Genomic DNA, 21086 nt, shown 5'->3' on the forward strand with positions numbered 1-21086 from the left:
TGTTTAGCATTACGGATGGGCTTGGAGTTAAGGCTAGAGGGTTATTAATCATAAGATAATTACCTGAAGATTTGTGGGCCATGTCAGGTGCTTGAGGGATGGCAGTCGTGCTGGTCGGAGGGGGAGCTGTCGTCGTTTTCACGCCGCGCATCCGCTGAATCCAGCCGGACATTCCCATCGCCGGCTCCACTCCTGACCGACCGACCACCAGAACCAACGTGTAAGGATGGAAAAATCATCACATACCCATCCTATGTGTATGACACCAAACCTTTTACTGGCATTGATTGCACCGAAGCCTCTGCACTCAAAAGGCTCTCAGAGTACGGCACCAGAGCCTCGCAACAGAATTCTGGACCGTCTTTAACCTTGAAATGAGCAAAGCAGGGAAACCGTGGGAGAGCGAGTTTAAATGTAGTCCAACAGAGAAGTAATGAAGGCATGGATGAGAGTCTCAGAATATTCCATATGCGGGCAATGTAACACTGGCATCGGTAGAATGTCTTATAGACTTGCGACGTTTGGTCGGAGAATAAAAGCATGAGGATCTAAAATAACCACGAGGTTACACGTGCTGTTGGCCAAGATAAGATAAAAAAAAACATTTTTATTTGTATATATTTATAAGTAAATTTTTCGATTTCAAGCTTTCGTGACTACAGGGATTCGTATTCTTGGTTCTTTCGGTAAAGTCACGTAGGAGGAAAATAATAAAATAATAAAATTCTACATAATAAAACAGGCTTTTGTTTTACCAATATGAAGGACCTCAATTTACGTCCATATTTACCAGCATCAACATTGCTACTATTGCATCACAACGACTACTACCAACAAAACCCATAATTGAAACAACCACCACGGCATCAACACCATCCCAATCGGCAAAAGCAAACCATGAGGACTACAAGGCAACCATATAGCATTGCCTTCAACACCATCTCCTGCATCACAACATCCACCAACAAACAAAAAACAAAGACCCCTCATATAGCCTTAACAAATTGTTGAGGCAAGTGCTGTAAGCAAGCAACTATGAAGCCCAACACGGTACACGATGGGGTGGGTTGTCAGCACCATGCCCGATCACCCTTGTCTCCCCAGTGGCGATGTTTGCACACCACACAACAGGTACAGTCCACATGTGAGATTGAGTCGACTTCGGGGAGGACCATGAACGGTTCGGATAATCATCACTGGTGTTGGCCATGAGTAGAAATCGAACTCGTGTTGCTGGGTTTGTATAGCAGCGCGCTAACCACTGCGCCACTGCTGCTCACATCCACCAACAATGCCACTATTATCATCGGCGCACGTGTAAAGCCCTAATGGAGCTCAGTGGATTCCTGGTGGAATTAGGATATCTATTTAAAGCTTTCGTGACTGCAGAGATTCATCTGCTTGGTTCTTTCGGTAAAGTCACGTAGAAGGGAAATAATGAAATAATAAAAATAAAACATAATAAAATACAATTCTATATTTTATTATGTTTCATTTTTATTATTTCCCTTCTACGTGACTTTACCGAAAGAACCAAGAAATAATACAAATAAAACATAATAAAATACAATTCTATATTTTAGTATGTTTCATTTTTATTATTTCCCTTCTACGTGACTTTACAGAAAGAACCAAGAAATAATAAAAATAAAACATAATAAAATACAATTCTATATTTTATTATGTTTTATTTTTATTATTTGTATTATTTCCCTTCTACGTGACTTTACCGAAAGAACCAAGAAGATTAGGATCTCTATTTATCCCTCCTGGTTCTCTTACCCTCGGGCGAACTGATGCTGTTTTTGGACATCACGGGCTTTGCAGCCGAAGGATGGAACCCCGCAAGAAGCAGCAGCAGTAGCGGCAGGAGCAGTTTGAAGAACATGAACTCCATGGCCAAAGCAGCTGTTGTAAGTGGAGCTCAGTGAATATCCTGGAGCTAAAACTTAGCGTGGTTGTCGGGAGCTTAAACGTGGAGCGTCAACCTCACGACACCGCCTCGAAGTGTGTGACGTCACTACAGGTCTGTGACGGTGGGCGGGGCCAGGCGAGTGGGCGGAGCCAGGCGAGTGGGCGGAGCCAGGCGAGTCCATTCGGCTGTTGAGAGCGGAAGGGGGGGGGTACTTAACGAAAACCAGCCTTGATCTTGGCCGATTTTTGACCCCCCCTCCCCCCCTCGTCACAAAAAGTCAGACCCCCTTCAAATATGACGTCACAAAGCTCTGCCTCCCCAAAAAACATATTTCCATTTTAAAAATAAAACATGCTTCAAATCACTTTAAACTATTGTCATTGTATTTAAAGTGGCGCTGCACTCTGATGTTGTAGGAGAAACACGTATTAAAAAGGAGGCGTTGGAAAGCTAAAATTTTGCATTAAATTCACTTGAAAATATCCAACGTCTAACGAAACTGCAGATGTTCAGAATATTATATTGAAATTTCTCATAATTATCAAATATTAAAAGTAATTATAACTATTAAAAAAATACTTGAAACTTTGTAGCAGAACGAAGCAAAATGGAGAGTACAATTATAATAACCACATTTTCATTCCACAGAATGAAAAGCCCTGGTAGAATCATTAAAATGAAAATGTTGAATAACAATCATTCAACAAAATTACAAATTTATGCTTCTCCATTCTCCCATGGAGAAGCAAAAGGAATAAATAAAAGGTGACCTTAGTCAATTTAAATAATCAAATAGTTAATAATGAAAATTAATCAAAATTAGTGTTGTTATAACAATTATATTGTTAAAATGTATTTAAAGTTGCGCATTTTGATGTGACGTCACATTTCTCAACCCCTCCCCCCCTCGTCACACATCGTCACAAATGTCTGACCCCCCCCCTCCCCCCCTAGGTGCGTGACGTCATTTTATGGACCTTGAGGCCAAGTGACAAACCCAGGTGCCATGGGTTGACTGAGATGACTGGCAAGAGGCTCCCTCCTGTGCCAACTCGCTGCTTTTTATCCACCCGGCGCGCGCTCTGATTATTGTGAGCGTCGCTCCTCCGCCCTCCGTTGTTGTTGGAGGGCGACTGCCTCCAACTGCCCAGTCGCGTCCTTCACGAGCCTCCTCCACAGCGGCCGATCGTGACACCGCTGGAAAAACCAGTCATTGGGCAAGTCCGCTCAGCTCCAACATCATCCTGTACCGCATCAAGTCCATCTCTTCTCCAGCCCGTGCTGCGCCCGTTTAGCCCCCGCTATCCGAACAGAATCTGCTTAAACACACACACACATATAAACGTGCAAAGACTCCCAACGTTACCGTATAAGGCTATTAAGTCGAGGGATGAGCAACGCAAACTGATACATCAGGATATTGATGTTTTCCTTTGGATGTTGTGTTTTTCACGCCAAACAAACGATGGTCACATTTTTTTACGAAATTTCCTGTCGCCCATCGCCCACCCGTCACGAACAGGTGTACATATTGTAGATAATAAGTAATATTCTGTAAAGTAATCTGTAAAGTAATATTCTGTAAAGTATTATGTAAAGTAATATTCTGTAAAGTAATCTGTAAAGTAATTTTATGTAAGGTAATCTGTAGAGCAATATTATGTAAAGTAATCTGTAAAGTAATATTATGTAAAGTAATATATAAAGTAATGTTCTGTGAAGTAATCTGAAAAGTAATATTCTGTAAAGTATTCTGTACATTAATATTTTGTAAAGTAATCTGTAAAGTTAAATTATGCAAAGTATTCTATAAACTAATATTATGTAAAGTAATATGTAAAGTAATATTCTGTGGAGGCAAGATTGCTGTTGGCTGAGAGGTGGCACCTGTGGGGTGGTCTGAGGAACTCCCAGAAACCTTAGGAAACCTTCACCATGGCCTGGAGTTGAACTGAGTCTTCAATGCATTGAAGCCCGCTTCGTCCCATGGTGACGCGAACCTGCGGAGAGCGTTCTCACCTGGGTCGTTTGTGCGGGTTACCTTTGGCTCGTTCGTCCGTTCGTGGAGTAGGCATGGGGCAAATAAAACAACGTTAACATCGATGTTCTTGGTTTTGATGCGTTGACATCGATGTTGCAGCCATCCCTACGATAACATCGGAATGTCAATGTTTTCCTTTCTATGTTGTTTTATACTCACTGAAAAATTGGTGTAAAGAAATGAATGAAGCAGTCTCAACGTTCTTCGGCCACCTTCATGTTTAAGCTATTTAATGAAAAAGTAACTGGTCCCTCTCAAAATGTCGACAGGTGTTACTTGCTGTGGATGGGATGAATGGTAATCTATATATATAATCGCAAATCTGTCTGTCTGTGTGTGTGTCTGTGTGTCGCCGGACCATACGCAGTTTCATTGGACGAAATGTGAGGGATTTGCGAGACACGATTGGTCCGTTTGGTTTTCCTAGCGCTGCGATTGGCCCGTTCATCGAGGCCGTGGCGGAGTAGCGCAGTTGGTAGCGCCCTCGCTTCCCATGCCAAAGGTCGCGGGATCGATCCCCGCGTCCTTCACAGGCGAATATATTTTTAAATCCTATATATTAAGTTCGCTGCCACGCATATAAAGAATTTATAGTGAAAAACTTTCTTTTTACGAACGCGTCCACATGCAAACCACAAAATACAAAGCCTCCAACTTAGACAACACGTGAAGACCCGTGCAACGCCGGGTTTTACTGCTATTTATATATATAAAAAAGGGAAATTTGTGAATGTGTGTCTGTTGAAAATGTTTAGCGTACTTCCCGACATGCAAAAAACGTGAAATTTGCCATGTGGGTACTTTCCAGAATGTACACCATGCAAAACTTATAAAAACATTACTTTTGTATTCTTTTGGGGGGGGGGCGCAATAATGCATATATTTTGCACGGCAAGTGAGCTGTGACGTCACATCTGTCATGTGACCCGCGCGTGCGGAAGCGTAACGCAGTGTGCCTGCTCATCACGCACCCCCCCCCCAACCCTCCGCGAGTAAAGTGCCATACAAATGTTTTGCAGGTCTAAGACGTTCTTCGCGCAGCAATATCCTGTCGTTTACTGCCGTACGCACCGTTAAAGATGTGTGTCTGTAGCAAGCGCGTGTATGTGTACCTATGGACGGGGGGCGCGTGTGTGGGGCGAGCGGTAGTGTAGTGGTTAGTGCGCTGCGCTATGAACTCGGCGACCCGAGTTCGATTCCCACTTACTACCACCACCTGTGACGATCATTTGAACCGGTCCTGGGCCTCCCCTAGGTCGACTCAGCCTCAAACGAGTAACCGTGGTGTGAACATCGCCACTGGGGAGACAAAGACGGCCGGGCGTCGAGAATCCAAGTCCCGGGCGAAGCTGGGTAGTAAAGCTAGTATTCTAGAAAGTAAATGTAAATTAGATGTCGGTTGAATGTTGAGCCTGCCAACTGCCTTGTAATTTTCGATTGCTGAATCTCTTTCAATTATATTTATGTTTTCGATATTGCTTTTGCATATTGTTAAATAAATATCAATGCTTTGCTTAACAGATTTCACGCGATTCCTCATTGGTCATTGAACATTATTGTTTCACGCTATACAGGTGTCCCTCGATTTATACGGGTTCGGTTTGTGCGATTTCTCATGTATGGCCAACCTATTTCTACCGAAAATTCGCTCTATTCCGTTTTAATTCACCCATATGCAGCTGGGTTGTGGTCGGAGGTGGGACAACTGTGTGGACTGTGTGCATGTGTAATGACTATAGAGCCTGCATGCGGTGTGTGGGGCCTAGTGGCCACGGGAGGTAATGGCAGGGGAGTCAGCCTACAGTACGAATGCACTAGTGGCTACGGGAGGTAATGGCAGGGGAGTCAGCCTACAGTACGAATGCACTAGTGGCTACGGGAGGTAATGGCAGGGGAGTCAGCCTACAGTACGAATGCACTAGTGGCTACGGGAGGTAATGGCAAGGGAGTCAGTTGCGAGTGCGAAGGGACTAGTGGCGACGGGAATGTTCGAGAAGAGAGCGTGGTCAGGCGATGGAAGAGGACGGTGGAGTCTGGAGTCTACCGGCGGAGCGAGCGTCCAGAGTCAGCGAGAAAGTTCGGGAAGGGGAAGCGTGGCCTCGTGTCGGTATAAAAGGGGGAGATGCGCGGGAGACTCGGGGCTGTTGCAGTGGGGGTCTCCGCCTGATGTCAAGTGTCACCGTGTCTTCAATAAAGTGCCATCTCAAGAGAAGTGTGCATACACACAGCGTGGAAGTTCGCTCTCCTGTCCACTCCTCGTGACACCACTTTTATCTCACCTCCTCCCCACCATTATTTTCCATCTCGTTATTTTCCACCAATCCCGTATCCTACCGCCTACTTATTATTTCCTGGCAACTCCAAAAATTTCGCGTCCTCAACCCCAAATCCCCTCGCTCTCCCGTACACCGGCTGTACCGTGGGCCCGTCCATGAATGATTTCACTCGAGTTGTCCTCGCTTAACCCCCCCCTCACCCCTCTTTACAACAATCAATCTCTTTGGGACCTCATTTGGTTACAAGTGACACCAACTTATACGTCGTGAAATCTGAACAAAGGGGGGTGGGTGAACGGATCCATCTTTAGTTTTAAACGTGTATGCTGTTTCACTGTTTAAGTTATTTCTGTAAAGAAAACAACCCTTTCCACTTTCAACAAAATAATCATTACCAATTTCCACCCCCTCCCCCCCCCAATAAAAAACCGGTTATTTTGGTGCATTGATCCTGGATGGAGTCGCATACATCAACGTCTGCAATTGGGATTTGTTGAAACTTATCACACCACGTTTCACGCTTTGTACAGCACGTTTAAGTTCTATCACTCATTTTCAAACTATACTGCGGGAACGTCACGCTCTCTCAAATTGTCAACACTACCTGGCTGTTTTACAGTTGCAGCCCAATAAATGTGTCCTCCGTCAGCAAAATGCATCTACCTACAACAATCTATGCTTCCTGTATTAAACAAGTAAAGCACTATAAACACCTACAGCTGGTATTCACCTACAACTGTTAATTCGCCCGTAGTGTAAGAGCATGATTATAGTACGCACGTTTAAAATAACTGCAGACCACGAACGCAAAAAATGTTATTCCAAAAAAAATGAGCAATGCGTATAAGTGAGCTATTTACCATTCACTTGGGTGAGGCTTTTGAGGTGAGGTCTCCAAACTGGATTGCCCTGAAACCACCCCACACGGCTGCTTCAGGTGTGGCCCTGTGTCCCTGCTGATCATTGGAGAACGCTTTGAGGCACGCAGCTGGAGTTATGGACTGCTCTTAAGTCCTATTGTGCGCTGAATTTATAACAAAGCACACCGGAAGTTCACTTAACAAGACGCGCCTTGATATCTATCCGAATATCCTCTGTCTTGGCATACGTTTAAGCAGTTCATCTGTGTAAGTATATAAGCGTTAAGCTATCTGGTAAGATCTACCGAATTATAACTGCTTTGGGGTTTTTTTTTTATTAAAGGATAGATGTCATGACTCCAAAAATGCTTTGGTCCAGGCACAAATGAGCGGTGCCAACATGGAAGTGACGGTGCGAAAGAAGTTCAACATACATTTTGATTTAAAGCTTTCGTGACTGCAGTGATTCATATTCTTGGTTCTTTCGGTAAAGTCACGCAGAAGGGAAATAATAAAATAATATAAATATAAAACAATATTTTATTATTTCCCTTCTACGTGACTTTACCGAAAGAACCAAGAATATAAGTTCAACATAAATACGCACACACACACGCATGGCCAATCAAGTTCACGAGATCCAGTGGGCACACGCACGACAATCATTAAACAACAATAAGACGAGACGGCCACCTAATAGTCGATGATCCACGATCCCATTAAGAGGTTAACAGTTCATGATCAGTATAATGCAGAGCAGTCATTGGGTACACACTTCATCTGTAGCAGGTATCAAGCAATGCTCTAAATGGTGATGCTCACAAATTGTATTCCATTAAAAGAATTGAACAGATATAATCTCCGGTCATGGTGCAGTTAAAAGGTGACACTCCATTTGGTGCAGATTACTCTGTAAAAAAAAAATAGGCCAATTTTGGGATGGCAGTGCAGGATGTTTCAACATAAGTTTTTTCTAAGCAATGCCATTGGCGTAAAGGTGTGCACACCTTGTGAATTGACGGTTGTATTGATTAACATGCAGAGCCAGAGGTCACAGCCTTATTATGAGACAACTTATAACTTTATTTCAGGAGTATTCGGAAGAGCTATACGGAAGACATGAGAGAGATGTGAATACTGTGTACTGAGATACGAGAGAGATGCAGCGAGAATGATGAAAGTGAGATGCATTGTGAACGCGCTTCCAGCACTTAGACCGCGAGGATGCGGTCCTCGGTTCACATGACCTCCCTCTGCACCCTTCCCCACTCCAGTGACTCCACACATCCTCTCCGCCAGTGGTTCTTACCCTGGGGTGGACGCACCTCCATGGGGGCGCGAGACATCGGCAGATTTTTTTAGAAGGCAAATCATCGATACACAAATTAAGCACGGCCACGTAACAACGACTTTGTTTCATCACACCTACGTATTTATTAACGTTACACATTTTTGTGTACGATTGGGAACCAAAGGGGTGCAAAGGCTGCAGTAAAGGTTAAGAAGCACTGCTCTATTCTGACCAAGACCGTCCAAGTAATTAGTCCACAGAGTTGTGCGCAGTAAATGTTATCATCGTGATTAAAAACACGTGACGGGCGCCATTTTTTAAATGGTAATTTGAGTAACGCCGCGGGCTGCATTAGACGAGATTCATTCTAGCCCACGGGGCAAATTGGACAGCCCTGGCATAAATGTAAGGCAGCAGCAAAAAGGAACTTGTTCACGTGATGTATAGACTTTTCTCTACTAAAAAAATCATACATTTGATTGGATGTGTATACGTGTTATAAGGGATAATGAATTAAAAGTGGAGTACATAATTGACACATCTTTGAGTGTCTTTTCATCCAAAGATTTTCTGCTTAAAAAAAAAGCTAAACATTACTCTTATGTAACTTTTTAGAATAGCAGAATTTTTCTTTCGTATTTAGCACAAGTACTCTTGCAGTAGACCAAGCAATTTATTTGAAACATTGCTATTACAATGTTAGCCATCAATGGAGCAAGAAAGTTATAATTAATTAAATCTCGCAAACATGACTATCGCAACCTTAATGAAAATGTCACCCATACACTTCGAGACCTATACAGGTGCCCATATAATACCATCGTTTTTCAATTAATTATACATAAACAGCATTGCAAATGTTGTGACCATTATCGTTGATCAGAATTTAGCAGCAAATGTTCGTGAAATATATCAAAGCATGGCATATCTATGCGTTTGATGTCTGTAACACCGAATACAAATATTTGTTGACCATGAACACGAAATGAAGCAAAAATCAAATACAAAATATTCGGGAAAACTGTTCAAGCTTCTTTTATTGCAAGCGCATCTGCTTTTGTACAAAATAAAATTTGTTGAACTGCTAATGTAGTGTTTAAACTTGGGTGAAACAGAAAAATCTGGCAAAGAAATCCATTTTTTTTTATTTGAAGCTAGAAATGGCTTGATTTGTTGTTCATTTCATTTCCGTACATCCGATATAAACGGGGGGGGGGGGGGGGGGGGGTGGAAATAGTGCTTACATACGCTTTTGCTTTTCAGCCAAGTTAGTTCGGTTAATCTCATTTTAAACAAAGTCAAGCTTCTCGAAATTCCAGTCTTCAATGTTAAATATCCCTTTGAAGATATTTCAGTTTTATTTTAATATCCTAGTGTACGTTTAATACCTAGTGTTCCGTTAGTGTGAGCCATGCAATGCTTAGCAGTTTCAGTTCACCTTCTACTGAGGTATCCTCATAGTGTTTGACAATAATGGATAGCATTGTTCGTGCATATAAAGTTCTTCGGCAGCCTTCGTCACACATAATTTATGCTCCGAAGACAACTTAAAAAAAAAAAAGTGACAAAAGATGGATAGAGCTCCACGGAGCCCCGAAAGCTTGTCTCCTTACAAACAATCAAAAACAGGCCATCCAATTCTGACACATCTCCCGTGCAAAGCAAGATTAGAGGTGAAGAGGTGAGCTATTTCTAAACATTATCAACGACGGCGACAACAATGAAGATGAACAATTATTATGGACATTCGTTCACAAAGTACCTCCTTGTAAAACGCACAAATTACATAAGTAAGGCCATCCGTAGCATAAAACAAAGGTCACTTTTGCTGCTGCTGCGTTGCAAGCTCCATTATTATATATTTTATTTGTTTTCTCCTTTATTCTTACACAAATAATTTACATCTCTTTCAGCTCTCGTCTAGCGACGGCGGAGGTGGTGGGCGGGGCGGGGGGGTTGGGAGGCCCAGGTGCCGCCCCGGTCACTATCTGCGCGCGCCTTTGCTGGCCGATGAGGCGGAGGAGGACGCTGGGCCGCCGAGCTTGGTGGCCGAGTTGGTGGTGGGGATCTTGGAGCCCTTGGGCGTTTGCCGGGCGCCCGTGCGCGAGGCGGGTCGCGGCTCGCCGTCCGACTGCAGGATGGAGCGCTCCGAAGCGTCCAACTCTGACGACTCGCTGCCGCGGCGGCTGCCCGTGCGGCTGCCCGGCCGACTTCCAAGCGCACTGCTCGTCCGACTGGGGGACCGGCTTGAATCGGCTGCAGGTGATACACGCGCACACGCAAAACATGTGTAAGAACGGGGATGAACGGCGCGGTTCAGCAAGTGCGTTCTTCAAGCCAATGCTGGCATAGAAGGGCCTTCCCTTCCTTGCCCTAGATGGTGCTGATGACTGTACCGCTACTGACGAGTCCGTAATGTTTCACCGCTGCCTGGATAGATGGCCTCACTTTCGACCCTTTTTGAGTCGGTTGCCTAAGCGATAATACAGCCACACTTTCAAATCTCTCATGAGTTAGTGGTAGACAAGGCTGAGAGAACTGTCCGTGCGATGTGGTGGTGACCGACACGATACACAAGCGATGATGGGAGCGGTGCCTTCCTGGTGTTGTTTTTTGCATGCCTTTGCGCCATCTTATTTCTAGAGAGGCCCTCTAGAGCATATTCGGCCTACCCTTCAACGATGGCCAGATGCCTTGGAAGAGTTGGGAGTACCAACACTTCACGCCACTGTATGCAACATGCCGATTGACTATCTGTAGTGTAATCATTTATACTGCTGGGTGGACAGAGACGGGGGGGGGGATTTAATAACCTTCTCCAATGTTTCAATGGTCACACCAGCTACGTCTGAATTGAAAGACCAGCGTGCTAACCACTGCACTCTGGCTACAATCATATTTACACTCATTAAATGCCAGACATAGAATCCATGCAATGTTCAGCACTGTAACATTCAAATATCACCGCCAAATGTGAACAATATTATGAAAGTTATACATTTCACTTGCTAGGATGTATTCGTGCGAACAGCTTTCAAATGCTACTTAAGGGAGACCATCATCAAGTCTTAATAACAATACAAATACATAAATAACCTGAAGCTATTTACTGTGGCCAACGCATTGCTCTATGAGTATGCACACAGATAATATAGAAGGTGACCTTTGTGACTAGGTAACAGCCCACTGAAACCAAGAGTGTTTTTCAAGACCTGGGATTTAAAAATAAATCATACAATCATTATTTTTGAAGAGCACTCATGTACCACACGACACTTCCACTACAATGAACCGCAACAAAAACGAGGACATTTGAGACTGCCACAATTTCCCCCCCCCCCCCCGCACTTATTATTCTGAAAACTCAGCAGTAAGTCGTTCGCACGAGCGTGGAATGGAGTTTTAAATAAAAATAACCTTAAATTTCGATTTAAAGCTTTCGTGACTGCAGGGATTCATCTTCTTGGTTCTTTCGGTAAAGTCACGTAGAAGGGAAGTAATAAAATAATAAAAATAAAACATAATAAAATAATTCTCACGACGTTTCGGCCACAACGCAAGCAGCCGTCCTCAGACGCTGTCTCCCCGACAGACCTGGTCTTCACCTGAGGACGGCTGCTTGCGTTGTGGCCGAAACGTCGTGAGAATTATTTTATTATGTTTTATTTTTATTATTGTATTACTTCCCTTCTACGTGACTTTACCAAAAATAACCTTCCCAGAAATGCAAGCAACTCACCTAGCGTGCACGGTGGGTGCGTTTCGGAGGCAGAGTCTGACGTCAGGCTGTCGTCGCCGGTGTGAAGGCTTTTGCCAGACAGGTAACCCGGAGGCCGGAGTCTGCTGCCCTGCACAGGAGTGACCTGCCAGGGGCATGTGAAGAACGGTGAATAATATCACATTAGGGCCTCGCTACCATGCTGTTCATCACATCTCTCCGTTATTTTCGTAACTCAATATACAGTCTCTTATAAGTTAGTTGATAAAAATAATAATCTTGCAGCCAATATTGATAGGGGTTACTTTAGCGTGTGTTCTTTGGTAAAATACAAGGGAGGGGTGATCCTTATAGTTGTATAGCACATAATGCCGTGAACTCAGCACGACCTGAGTTTAATTCCTGGCCATGGCAAACACCAGTGGCGATATCTGAACAGGTCATGGACACCCCCCCCCCCATTCACCAACTCTGACTGACTAGTGTGATAAAGTACTTTACGGTTAAACCCACATGACTGCAATGGCATGGGGAGGCCTTCTTTCAGCAGCGGATTGTTGATGGCTGAAAATTATTGTTAAAATACAAGAGGTATGCAGTTAGTAGGAATACAATTGCAAGCCGAACCTATGGACATCCACAAGTTCAATGTCCAAAATGTTAGCTTGCATTTGTATTCCTTTCAGTAGCATTTGCTGTTGATACAGGGCGATCCATGTACAGATATCCCACTATAATACAATTAATATAAGATGAGGGGGAAAAACATTTACACGTGTGTCCCACCTATCTCCATCCATTTATTATATAACTTTCGTTGTCTCTTCATATACTTAGTCACACGTAGGTTGCTGTTGTTATTCAGTCATGCGTAAGTCGAGGCGACTGGTGACTCGTGATTTTGTCACAGACACGTGTGTGGTCTCAGATATAGCCCAACAAGGAAACAAAAACTCCAACAGGGTTATACAAGGTGAAAGTTGGGGGTGGGAGGCAGACAATTTCCTCTTGTAACCACAAGAGCCGGGTCGTAATAAAACAGTGGGATGTCTATAATTGGATCGCCCTGTACTTTTCAGCCATCCAGAAAAAAAAACCAACACACTTTGTGTTGCAAATGATTAAAGTCCAAAATCCTAAAAAAAAAAAATAGTTCCATTCCTCAGTAATGCAATATTAGACACGTTCGAAGCAGTTTATCAAAGCATGTACTCAACAACAACAACAAATATCGAGCGTGACCGGATTACGGTTATACAATTTCCGATACCGCACCGAGAACACGGAAACCTCTTCCCAGTGGGCAGGCAGCAGAAAGAGAAACAGCCACTCAAATCGACACTCTTCCTTAAAGTACCGAGGCACACTTGGCATTGTTTGCGTACCTCAAAGGGTGGACTCTCACAGTCTTGGCCAATTGGCCTTGCTGGCGTTGAGGTTTTGCTGTTGACAAGCCAAGGCTTGTCATAATTGCGGCTAAGGCTCAAAGCTGAAGGTTGCTGGAGAACGATGAAACCATGAAGAGGGAGAGACAGAAGACACAACACATTGTTGGGATGGGAGGGGAAAGAGGCATGGCAGAGGCCAGGTTTGGAAGGGTTTGATTCAATGGAGACAGAAAAAAAGTGGAATTGGATGGGTTATGCCATGGGGGGGAGGGGGAAAGGGGAGATCAAAATTAAATAAGAATAAAGCAAAGCTTATATATATGATTACATATATATACACACGTATACACATATACGTATACGCACAGATAAAACACTCCAATTTGCATGCATACCAAATGTTATGTGAAATAAACCAAGCATGTGAGTTCACAAAATCAAACCAAGAATGAGAATGCAGTAGCGTAGAATGGAGGTTTTTTGTTACTGTAGAGGGCAGCCTCAGTCTATTGGAAGCCTGCGTGTGAAGGTGTGCGCTAGCATCTACAAGCTAATATTTGCACAGAATTCTTCATTGCCACAAGCAATGATACGCACGCGCAAAACACACGCACAATCTAATTTCGAGCAACATGCATGCGATCAAAACGTATCTCATAATAATAGGAGGGTAACATTAATCGCGTAGATTCATGCATGCACAAAATCTTCATAAAGGTTAATGCTCTCTGCAGTAATTTCAATCTGACTTGCACCATTGCTTACATGCCAGAATATATGACATGTATATTTAAAATAAAACTGTCAAAGTATAGCTAACCCAATGTCAGACCGTCCCACAGAAGCGGACATCGCAGAACTACTTCTGAGATTCCTTCAATTGCTTCGAAACAACATGCCCTGCTCTAGATATGTTAATTACTTGGGATGTTTTTTTGTTTATCATCAGAACTAGAATATTGTTAAATTAGGGGCAAAACCATGCTTAATATTATATTCTTTGGTACAGTAATCGATCACTTGGCTGGGACCATTAACTCACTGCGAGGGAGAAGCCAATTTAAACATGGGTCATTGATTGGATTTTAACCGAGATTTTCAGCCGTGCTCACTGCACCCTCGGCACCCAGCCAACTGTAAAAAAATAATTCTACATATATTTTGTCGATTAACTTGCAAACTACATAAACCATACATTCTCATGAGCTATAGGTCAGTACAGAAAACACATTAGCTGAGATGATCTTCATTATATTGCCATGCAAGCAGTGTTCATTCAAATAATAGTACATTTTTACAACAAAACAGGCAAGTCTTTAAAAGTGACAAAGATCTGTTGTCACATGACAGCAGACAGTGCAAAATTACATTCGGTTCTGCACACAGACACTACATGGCAAATTGCACAACTGTTTTTACCAAAGATAGTTGGAGGCCAGGTACCTGCCAAGTATGTGTTATGGCATTGGTGTTTATCCATGTTACTGCTCCGTTATCACTGCTCATTACACAAACACAACTATAAACACAATGATCCTAATGAACAAATAGCATTTGCACGAAGATCATTTGGTAGGTAAATTCACAATAATACAAGAGGCACACTTGAGACAATTTCCATCAAACTTCAGAACGATTATGCACAATGCAAGAAACAGTTATCAGATCAACTTTAAAGGTGATCAGGGCAGTCCAGCAATTGCTTGCTCATGGCATTGCTTGGTGGAAGGGCCTCCACTACAGGAAGCTCTAGCGATGCCCTTCAGGGGCTATTTTGGCCCACTCTTGCACAATGGCCAGACATCTTGGATGAAGTGTGAGTACCCACACTTTACCCCACTACATGCCACCTGGCGATTGACTGACTGTGGCGTAACCCAATTATATTGCTGGGGTGGACAAAGGCGGCAGGGGAATTTAAGAAAACGGTGTCATCTGCCATGCCGAACTTCAAACTGGCAACCTCTGAATTGCAAATCCACTGTGCTAACGAACTAAACTTTTTTTTATTTTACCAGGTAAGGCCCACTGAGCTATGTAGCTCTTTTTCAGAAGCGACTCAGCCACAAATGATAGCTCAACAAAGTGGCTTATCGCGTGGAAATGTATAGCAGCATAAATCGCTCTAACCATTACGCCTCGGCAGAATATAGCATAACAGGAAGCTGGCTTCCAACGAAATGCAATCCGCCTTGCACGGCACAAACACACACACAGGAGTGCACACACAGCTGGCCACTCTTTCTCACTCCCTCGGCGGTGGCTTTTTTCGCGCTGCGGAAATGTGCCGCCGGGCCGCTCTCCCCAAATAGCGAGGGATGCCCCCCCGCTGGGGCACTCACCCTGGGCGTGCTGGGGGTATTGGAGGAGCCCGAGGAGGGCGGCGTTGCGCAGCTGCCGCTGTTGTGCGTTGGGGTGTAGGCGTGCCCGTGGCCGTGAGAGTGCGCGAATCCAGCGCGCGTCGGCGAGGCCGTACGGGATGACGGGCGGGAGCGCTTCCCTCGCATCCTGAAGGGCGTCATGGACTGGCTGGCTCCCTCGGGTAGGATGAACTTCTCACGGAGCTCCAGGTTTGTTCGACCCTTCGCTGTGGTGGGAACCGGACAGCAGTCATGAGAGAGAGAGAGAAATAAAAACACGCACAGTTCAGGTGTGCCCGCACTGTAATTTCGCAGCCCCTGCTGTGGCATGAGAATATATATATCATTAGCCACGAGTACATTTGCAGGCCTGAAATTGCTTGCTCGCATCAACTGCTGGTGGAAGGGAGTACACCAGAGGGAGCACGAGGGTACTTTGGCCTACTCTTCCACGCTGGCCAGACGCGTATTGGAAGAGGTGGGAGTACCCACACTTAACCCCACCATAAGCGATAGTTTATAGTGCTCGGTAGACAGAGGCAGGGGGATTAAGGAGCTCATTGCATCTGCCTTGCCGCGAGATGGAATCGGTTGCAAAGTCCAATACGGAAATATAAAGAAACAAATACAGACATTTGGTAAAAAAGTTACAAAATATCTGAATTTCATTACAATTAAAACAAGCACATACATGGTTTCATGATGAACACATGCAGCTTCTTAAACAGGCAAACAGTCTTGGAAATATTGTTTGCAAAGCAGGTTAACAATGTTTCAGCTCCCATGCCTTGCTCTAAATATGAATGAAGCTTACGTGACAAAACCGAGTTTATAAAAGCAAACGGTTGTCGTAAACACTCGAACAACATAAAAAAAAGCACAAACAAGCTGCAAATACATTGTTTAAAGATCACAATCAAATCGCAAAGTGGCAAATAAAGGGTTTTCTGCGGTCGCAGCGCCATCCCCTTGAAAGATTAATAAACCAACACTACGTGCACGGACACAAACAAAAAACAAAACACATGCGGGAATAACTGCAGAGGCAGGAGGAGGGAGGCTTAAAGTTAACACACACACACACCGACTAAAGGTTAGTAGAGCATTACACTTTTGTGCAGCTTGAATAAATCAAGCCACTGTGTGGAAACATTTATTTAAAGCAGGGGGGGGGGGGGGAAACCAAGGAAATGAGACGAGAAGAGAAACGTTGCCAACCTATGGCAGACTGAGTGGTTATTGAAGAGTTTGACTCCGAGCGCAGCATTTTATTCCCGTGGTGGTGAACTAGAAGAAATGTGAGTCAAGAGGCAAAAGGCAGAATGTGTCACACAGGAGGAGGAGGAGCAAGCACCAGGCCTGGACACAGCTTCGTTTAAGGAGAAGAAGAAAAACACATTTTTATATCGCGCACGCGCGCCCGATTTTCACAATGGTTCCTCTCTCTTAAGGCTATATAGAGCACAGCACCAAATTACAGGTCTCAAATGCAAAACAATTCGAGTTAAAATAACAAACAAACTTGCGTGCTCCTAGTTTTCCCTCGGACAAATTGCTATAATTTCTGTAAAACGTCTGAGTACTTTCGTCCACTTTTAAACAAGGGGAATGGCAAAAAAGAAAGACTGACAAAACTGCTTGAAAGTTTCTTAAAAACGCGTTCCGCGGCAGGCACCGTATGTACATCGCCACAGGCAGCGCGAGAGAGAAACATCGACTTATGCAAGGTCCAGAGATGCAGACTAAGACACAATGGGATTGATGGAAGTAGGGATCAAAGAAAACGCCGTTTCGTTCTTGAAGGAAGAGCTGCAGGGGGGAAGCGGAGCAAGCAGCTGCCATATTAACCATGCTGAGGATCGTGCAAAACGTTCCCAACGCCCGCCATGGCAGATGTTATAGCTTGGAGTTCGGCATTGCAAGGTTGTGTAATAATTGCCCAGCTTGACAGTTCGGTTTGACTTCTTATGAGTTTCCAGACCAGGATTTCACAAATATACGCCATCTCTTGCATACGCCGAATTTAGTTTTTTATGAACGAGTAAAATTCGTCTTGTTGAAGGTGGCAGTGCATTCTTAAAATAGACGAGTCAATTATTTTTGTAAATGTAATTGATCTTACGCTTATTGCCTCTCAATTCAACTGCAAATACGTATGATGAATGTATCAATGTTGAGAAAATCGTAACGTTACAATTCAAATTATGGCTGGCGCTTACATCATCGCTCAATTTGTAAAAATGTAGTCTGGAAAGTCTGGGACAAAGAGGCACTCGTTTCAGGGACATGCGGTGGATACTAAGATGTGAGCCTATCCACATACCACAAGGAACAGCTCTGACCGAATATTACGAAGCCGAAATGTGGAATAAGGGAAAGGTATATACTGAAGCTGCTCTGTCGACCATACTAATCTCACACAGCCCAATGGGCAGGGCAGAAACTACCTTTGATAAAGTGCCACATCCAGTTGATTTGCTCTGGCCATGTGAAATAAACAGGAAGATTAAAATAAAAGAATTTGAAAGAGCACACACACACACAGGCAGATGCACACACACAGGCAGATGCACACACACACACACACACGGGAACATAACACACCACTTAAGTACAATGCAATGGCATATTTTCATCCGAACGACACTTTTTTCCAGCATGTCATAGAAACGTGTTACATGTTATGACGAAAAAAAACAGTATAAGCTTTGGCAATAGAACACCATATACTTTACATTCGATCTTTTTTGATTATATTAAAACGTCAGTGGCTGGCAATTAGATCTAATCAAGTTAATCGCCGACGAGCTTTCAGGTTTCAACGCTCGTCGTTCGGCACGGCGTCCCGACGTTTCGCTCCACGTGCCCGGGCCGAACAACACGCGGCACGACCAACTAAAACACGCCGGCTAGCTGTGTAGCACAACCGCGGAAAACCTGCGCAGCCGTAATGAAATTGGCCGCACATTTAGCGCGAAGGGAATCGGTATGATGAGGTCGCGAGGGCAAAACGAAGGAAGGAGGGATTGGAGATCACCCGTACCTCGGCAGGGGTCGTTCTTCACCAGAAATTCGTCGAGAGCCATCCAGCCTCCACCGACGCGCACCATCACGGTGCTACGCAAGATGCGCACCAGGCGCAGCTGCTGCGAGTCTCCAAACTGTCGCAGGGCACGGCGAGGCGTTAGCAGGCAACCGCACGGGCGATGGTCAATGGGCTCTGACCGCAGTTTACGAGGCCAAGAATATGGAGTAAGAAACATATATGTATTTTGACATACATTCAAGCTGCTCTGTTAATCGTACTAATCTCCCATAGTACAACGGTGTTGTCCATCTACCACCCCCCCCCCCCCCATCTCGTACGTTCATTTCTATGAGTAAAATAAAGGGTGTTTCTTTGTATATTTACAAAGGTTACGGGAGCTCACGTGCTAGGATAGGCAGATTCACTGTACAGAAATCAACTGACTTTTAAGGTAAAAAACAAGAAATAAGAGCGTTTTAAAAGGCAAGAATTACAAGAATTCGTTTGTTTTGATTCGGAGCAGTGATTGGCCACAAATGTTCAGTAAATAAATGTTATTTCAATCTGAGGTTAAAATTTGGTGTTAAGTATGACTGACATGAAATATGCACGGTTCGCTGTTCATGCGCAATTCACTCGGTGCATTCATACAATCTGAAACTCCTCTGAAGGACGAAGCACAACAAGATTTTTTTTTTTCAAACCACAAATTGAGGTTAAACTTTAAAAAGTCCACAGCACATGGGAGACGTCTTTTGAAATGTGGATAAACATCTTGCGTCTCAATTTTTCCTGTTTTGTTTGAAAATCTCACATTAATTTGTCATAATTATATTTTATTGTGTGATTCCTGCAACCAGCTCCCCCCCCCCCCCAACCAACTGCAGACTTTTTAAAGAACCATATTCATGCACAAGCAAAAGTGGGAGAAATATATTAAAAATGATATTCAGAGAAAAACCATTGATGAGAAGCAATGATCACCACAAGCAGCGCATGGCCAAACACAAACCCTCAGTACCTGATTCCCAAGGTAGAACTACACACCAAGGAAAGAAGAGAAAGACACAGAGAAGAAAAAAACCAAAATAAAGAAAAAAATTGTTAAAAGAGCAACACACAAAGCTACAAGGCATGGGCAAAATGCCCAGCAAGCTTCTTAATGCACCACCTTTACTTTACCAATACTGTGTTTTGTAGAACAAGACAACGGTACTCTTCAATTGAATTTCACTTGAAATGTAACACATAAAATGTGATATATAATTCTATGAAGATTGGCTACATGGCTCTCTGATATTTTTGGGTTGTACACGCCGTGCTGTTCAGCATGATGTCTGACGTTTCGATCCAAGTGCAGGGAGCTTCTTCAGGAATTTAGAAAAAAGCTCCAAGCACACGGAGTGAACAACACGTGGTACAGACCGGCAAAAAAAACAATCGGAGAGCTGTGCTGCATAGAATGTTAACACGTGCCAGATTTAGTATTGGTAAAATACAAGGAAGTGCATTTTAACGTCGCTACGTGAGTTCATGAAAGAGTTCACCGGCACCACCTAGGGGCTTCTAAATGTTCCATACGACGACGGTCTCATCGGCAACACAGAGCTCTACGATGTGCTCACCCTACTGGCCAAATAAAAACCTCCTCGCTCTACCTTCCTCTCAACGGTGGAAGGCCACTGGCCGGCATGCACACCATCACACACACGGGGGTCAGGGTCTCGGAGGTGCTGGGCTTGGCAAATCGGGGAGAGAAGCCACACAAAAAAATAGCAGAGAGAAAATTTGGCTGATGGGGGCAAAACAGAGGTGGGGGTACGAAGACGACAAAACGGCGAAAGCTGGAGGACAAGAAGCCCTTTCACAAAATCCTCGCTCATCCCGCCGTCACTCAGCACTGCTCTGTGTCACTTTGTGTCACTTCGCGCCATGCCGTGTGTGCATAGCGAGAGCGCTTTTATTTTGTTTCTCCATAGGCGCATCACACGGCTGTGACAGCTTTTAACAAAGGGCTCTCTCAAACTGTGGGTGCATTCAGCAACAGCCGTTTGATCAGGTGACTTGGGCTTTGTAGATCAGTGCCACGGAGTTTGAATGCCAAAATGCAGTCGCTCACGATCCAATTGCCAAGGCGATAAATGGAGTTGCCGTACATAATCCCAAGGGGTTTGTCCAGTTTAACACGTAGGCTTTCGCGACCAATATT

General features: G+C 44.1%; 1 protein-coding gene across 15 annotated transcripts in view; it reads right to left on the bottom strand.

Annotated features, from left to right (window-relative positions):
- Positions 1-9402: 9402 nt before the first annotated feature.
- LOC144931700 (microtubule-actin cross-linking factor 1-like) overlaps positions 9403-21086 on the bottom strand; it is a 244250-nt gene continuing 232566 nt past the window's right edge. For 9 of the 15 annotated variants that reach the window (XM_078855898.1, XM_078855897.1, XM_078855893.1 and 6 more), the window contains 8 exons: positions 19899-19916; positions 18893-19010; positions 18297-18329; positions 17068-17136; positions 15832-16076; positions 13487-13600; positions 12123-12246; positions 9403-10639 (listed from right to left, as the gene is read on the bottom strand). In XM_078855898.1, coding sequence (XP_078712024.1) covers positions 10368-10639; positions 12123-12246; positions 13487-13600; positions 15832-16076; positions 17068-17136; positions 18297-18329; positions 18893-19010; positions 19899-19916 — 993 coding nt within the window. In that variant the 3' untranslated portion in view covers positions 9403-10367. The remainder of the gene's footprint in view (positions 10640-12122; positions 12247-13486; positions 13601-15831; positions 16077-17067; positions 17137-18296; positions 18330-18892; positions 19011-19898; positions 19917-21086) is intronic. The other 6 variants (XM_078855899.1, XM_078855891.1, XM_078855890.1 and 3 more) reach the window with 5 other exon arrangements.

The sequence above is a fragment of the Lampetra fluviatilis genome, chromosome 4, assembly GCF_964198595.1.
Source record: "Lampetra fluviatilis chromosome 4, kcLamFluv1.1, whole genome shotgun sequence".
Taxonomy (NCBI): Eukaryota; Metazoa; Chordata; class Hyperoartia; order Petromyzontiformes; family Petromyzontidae; genus Lampetra; species Lampetra fluviatilis.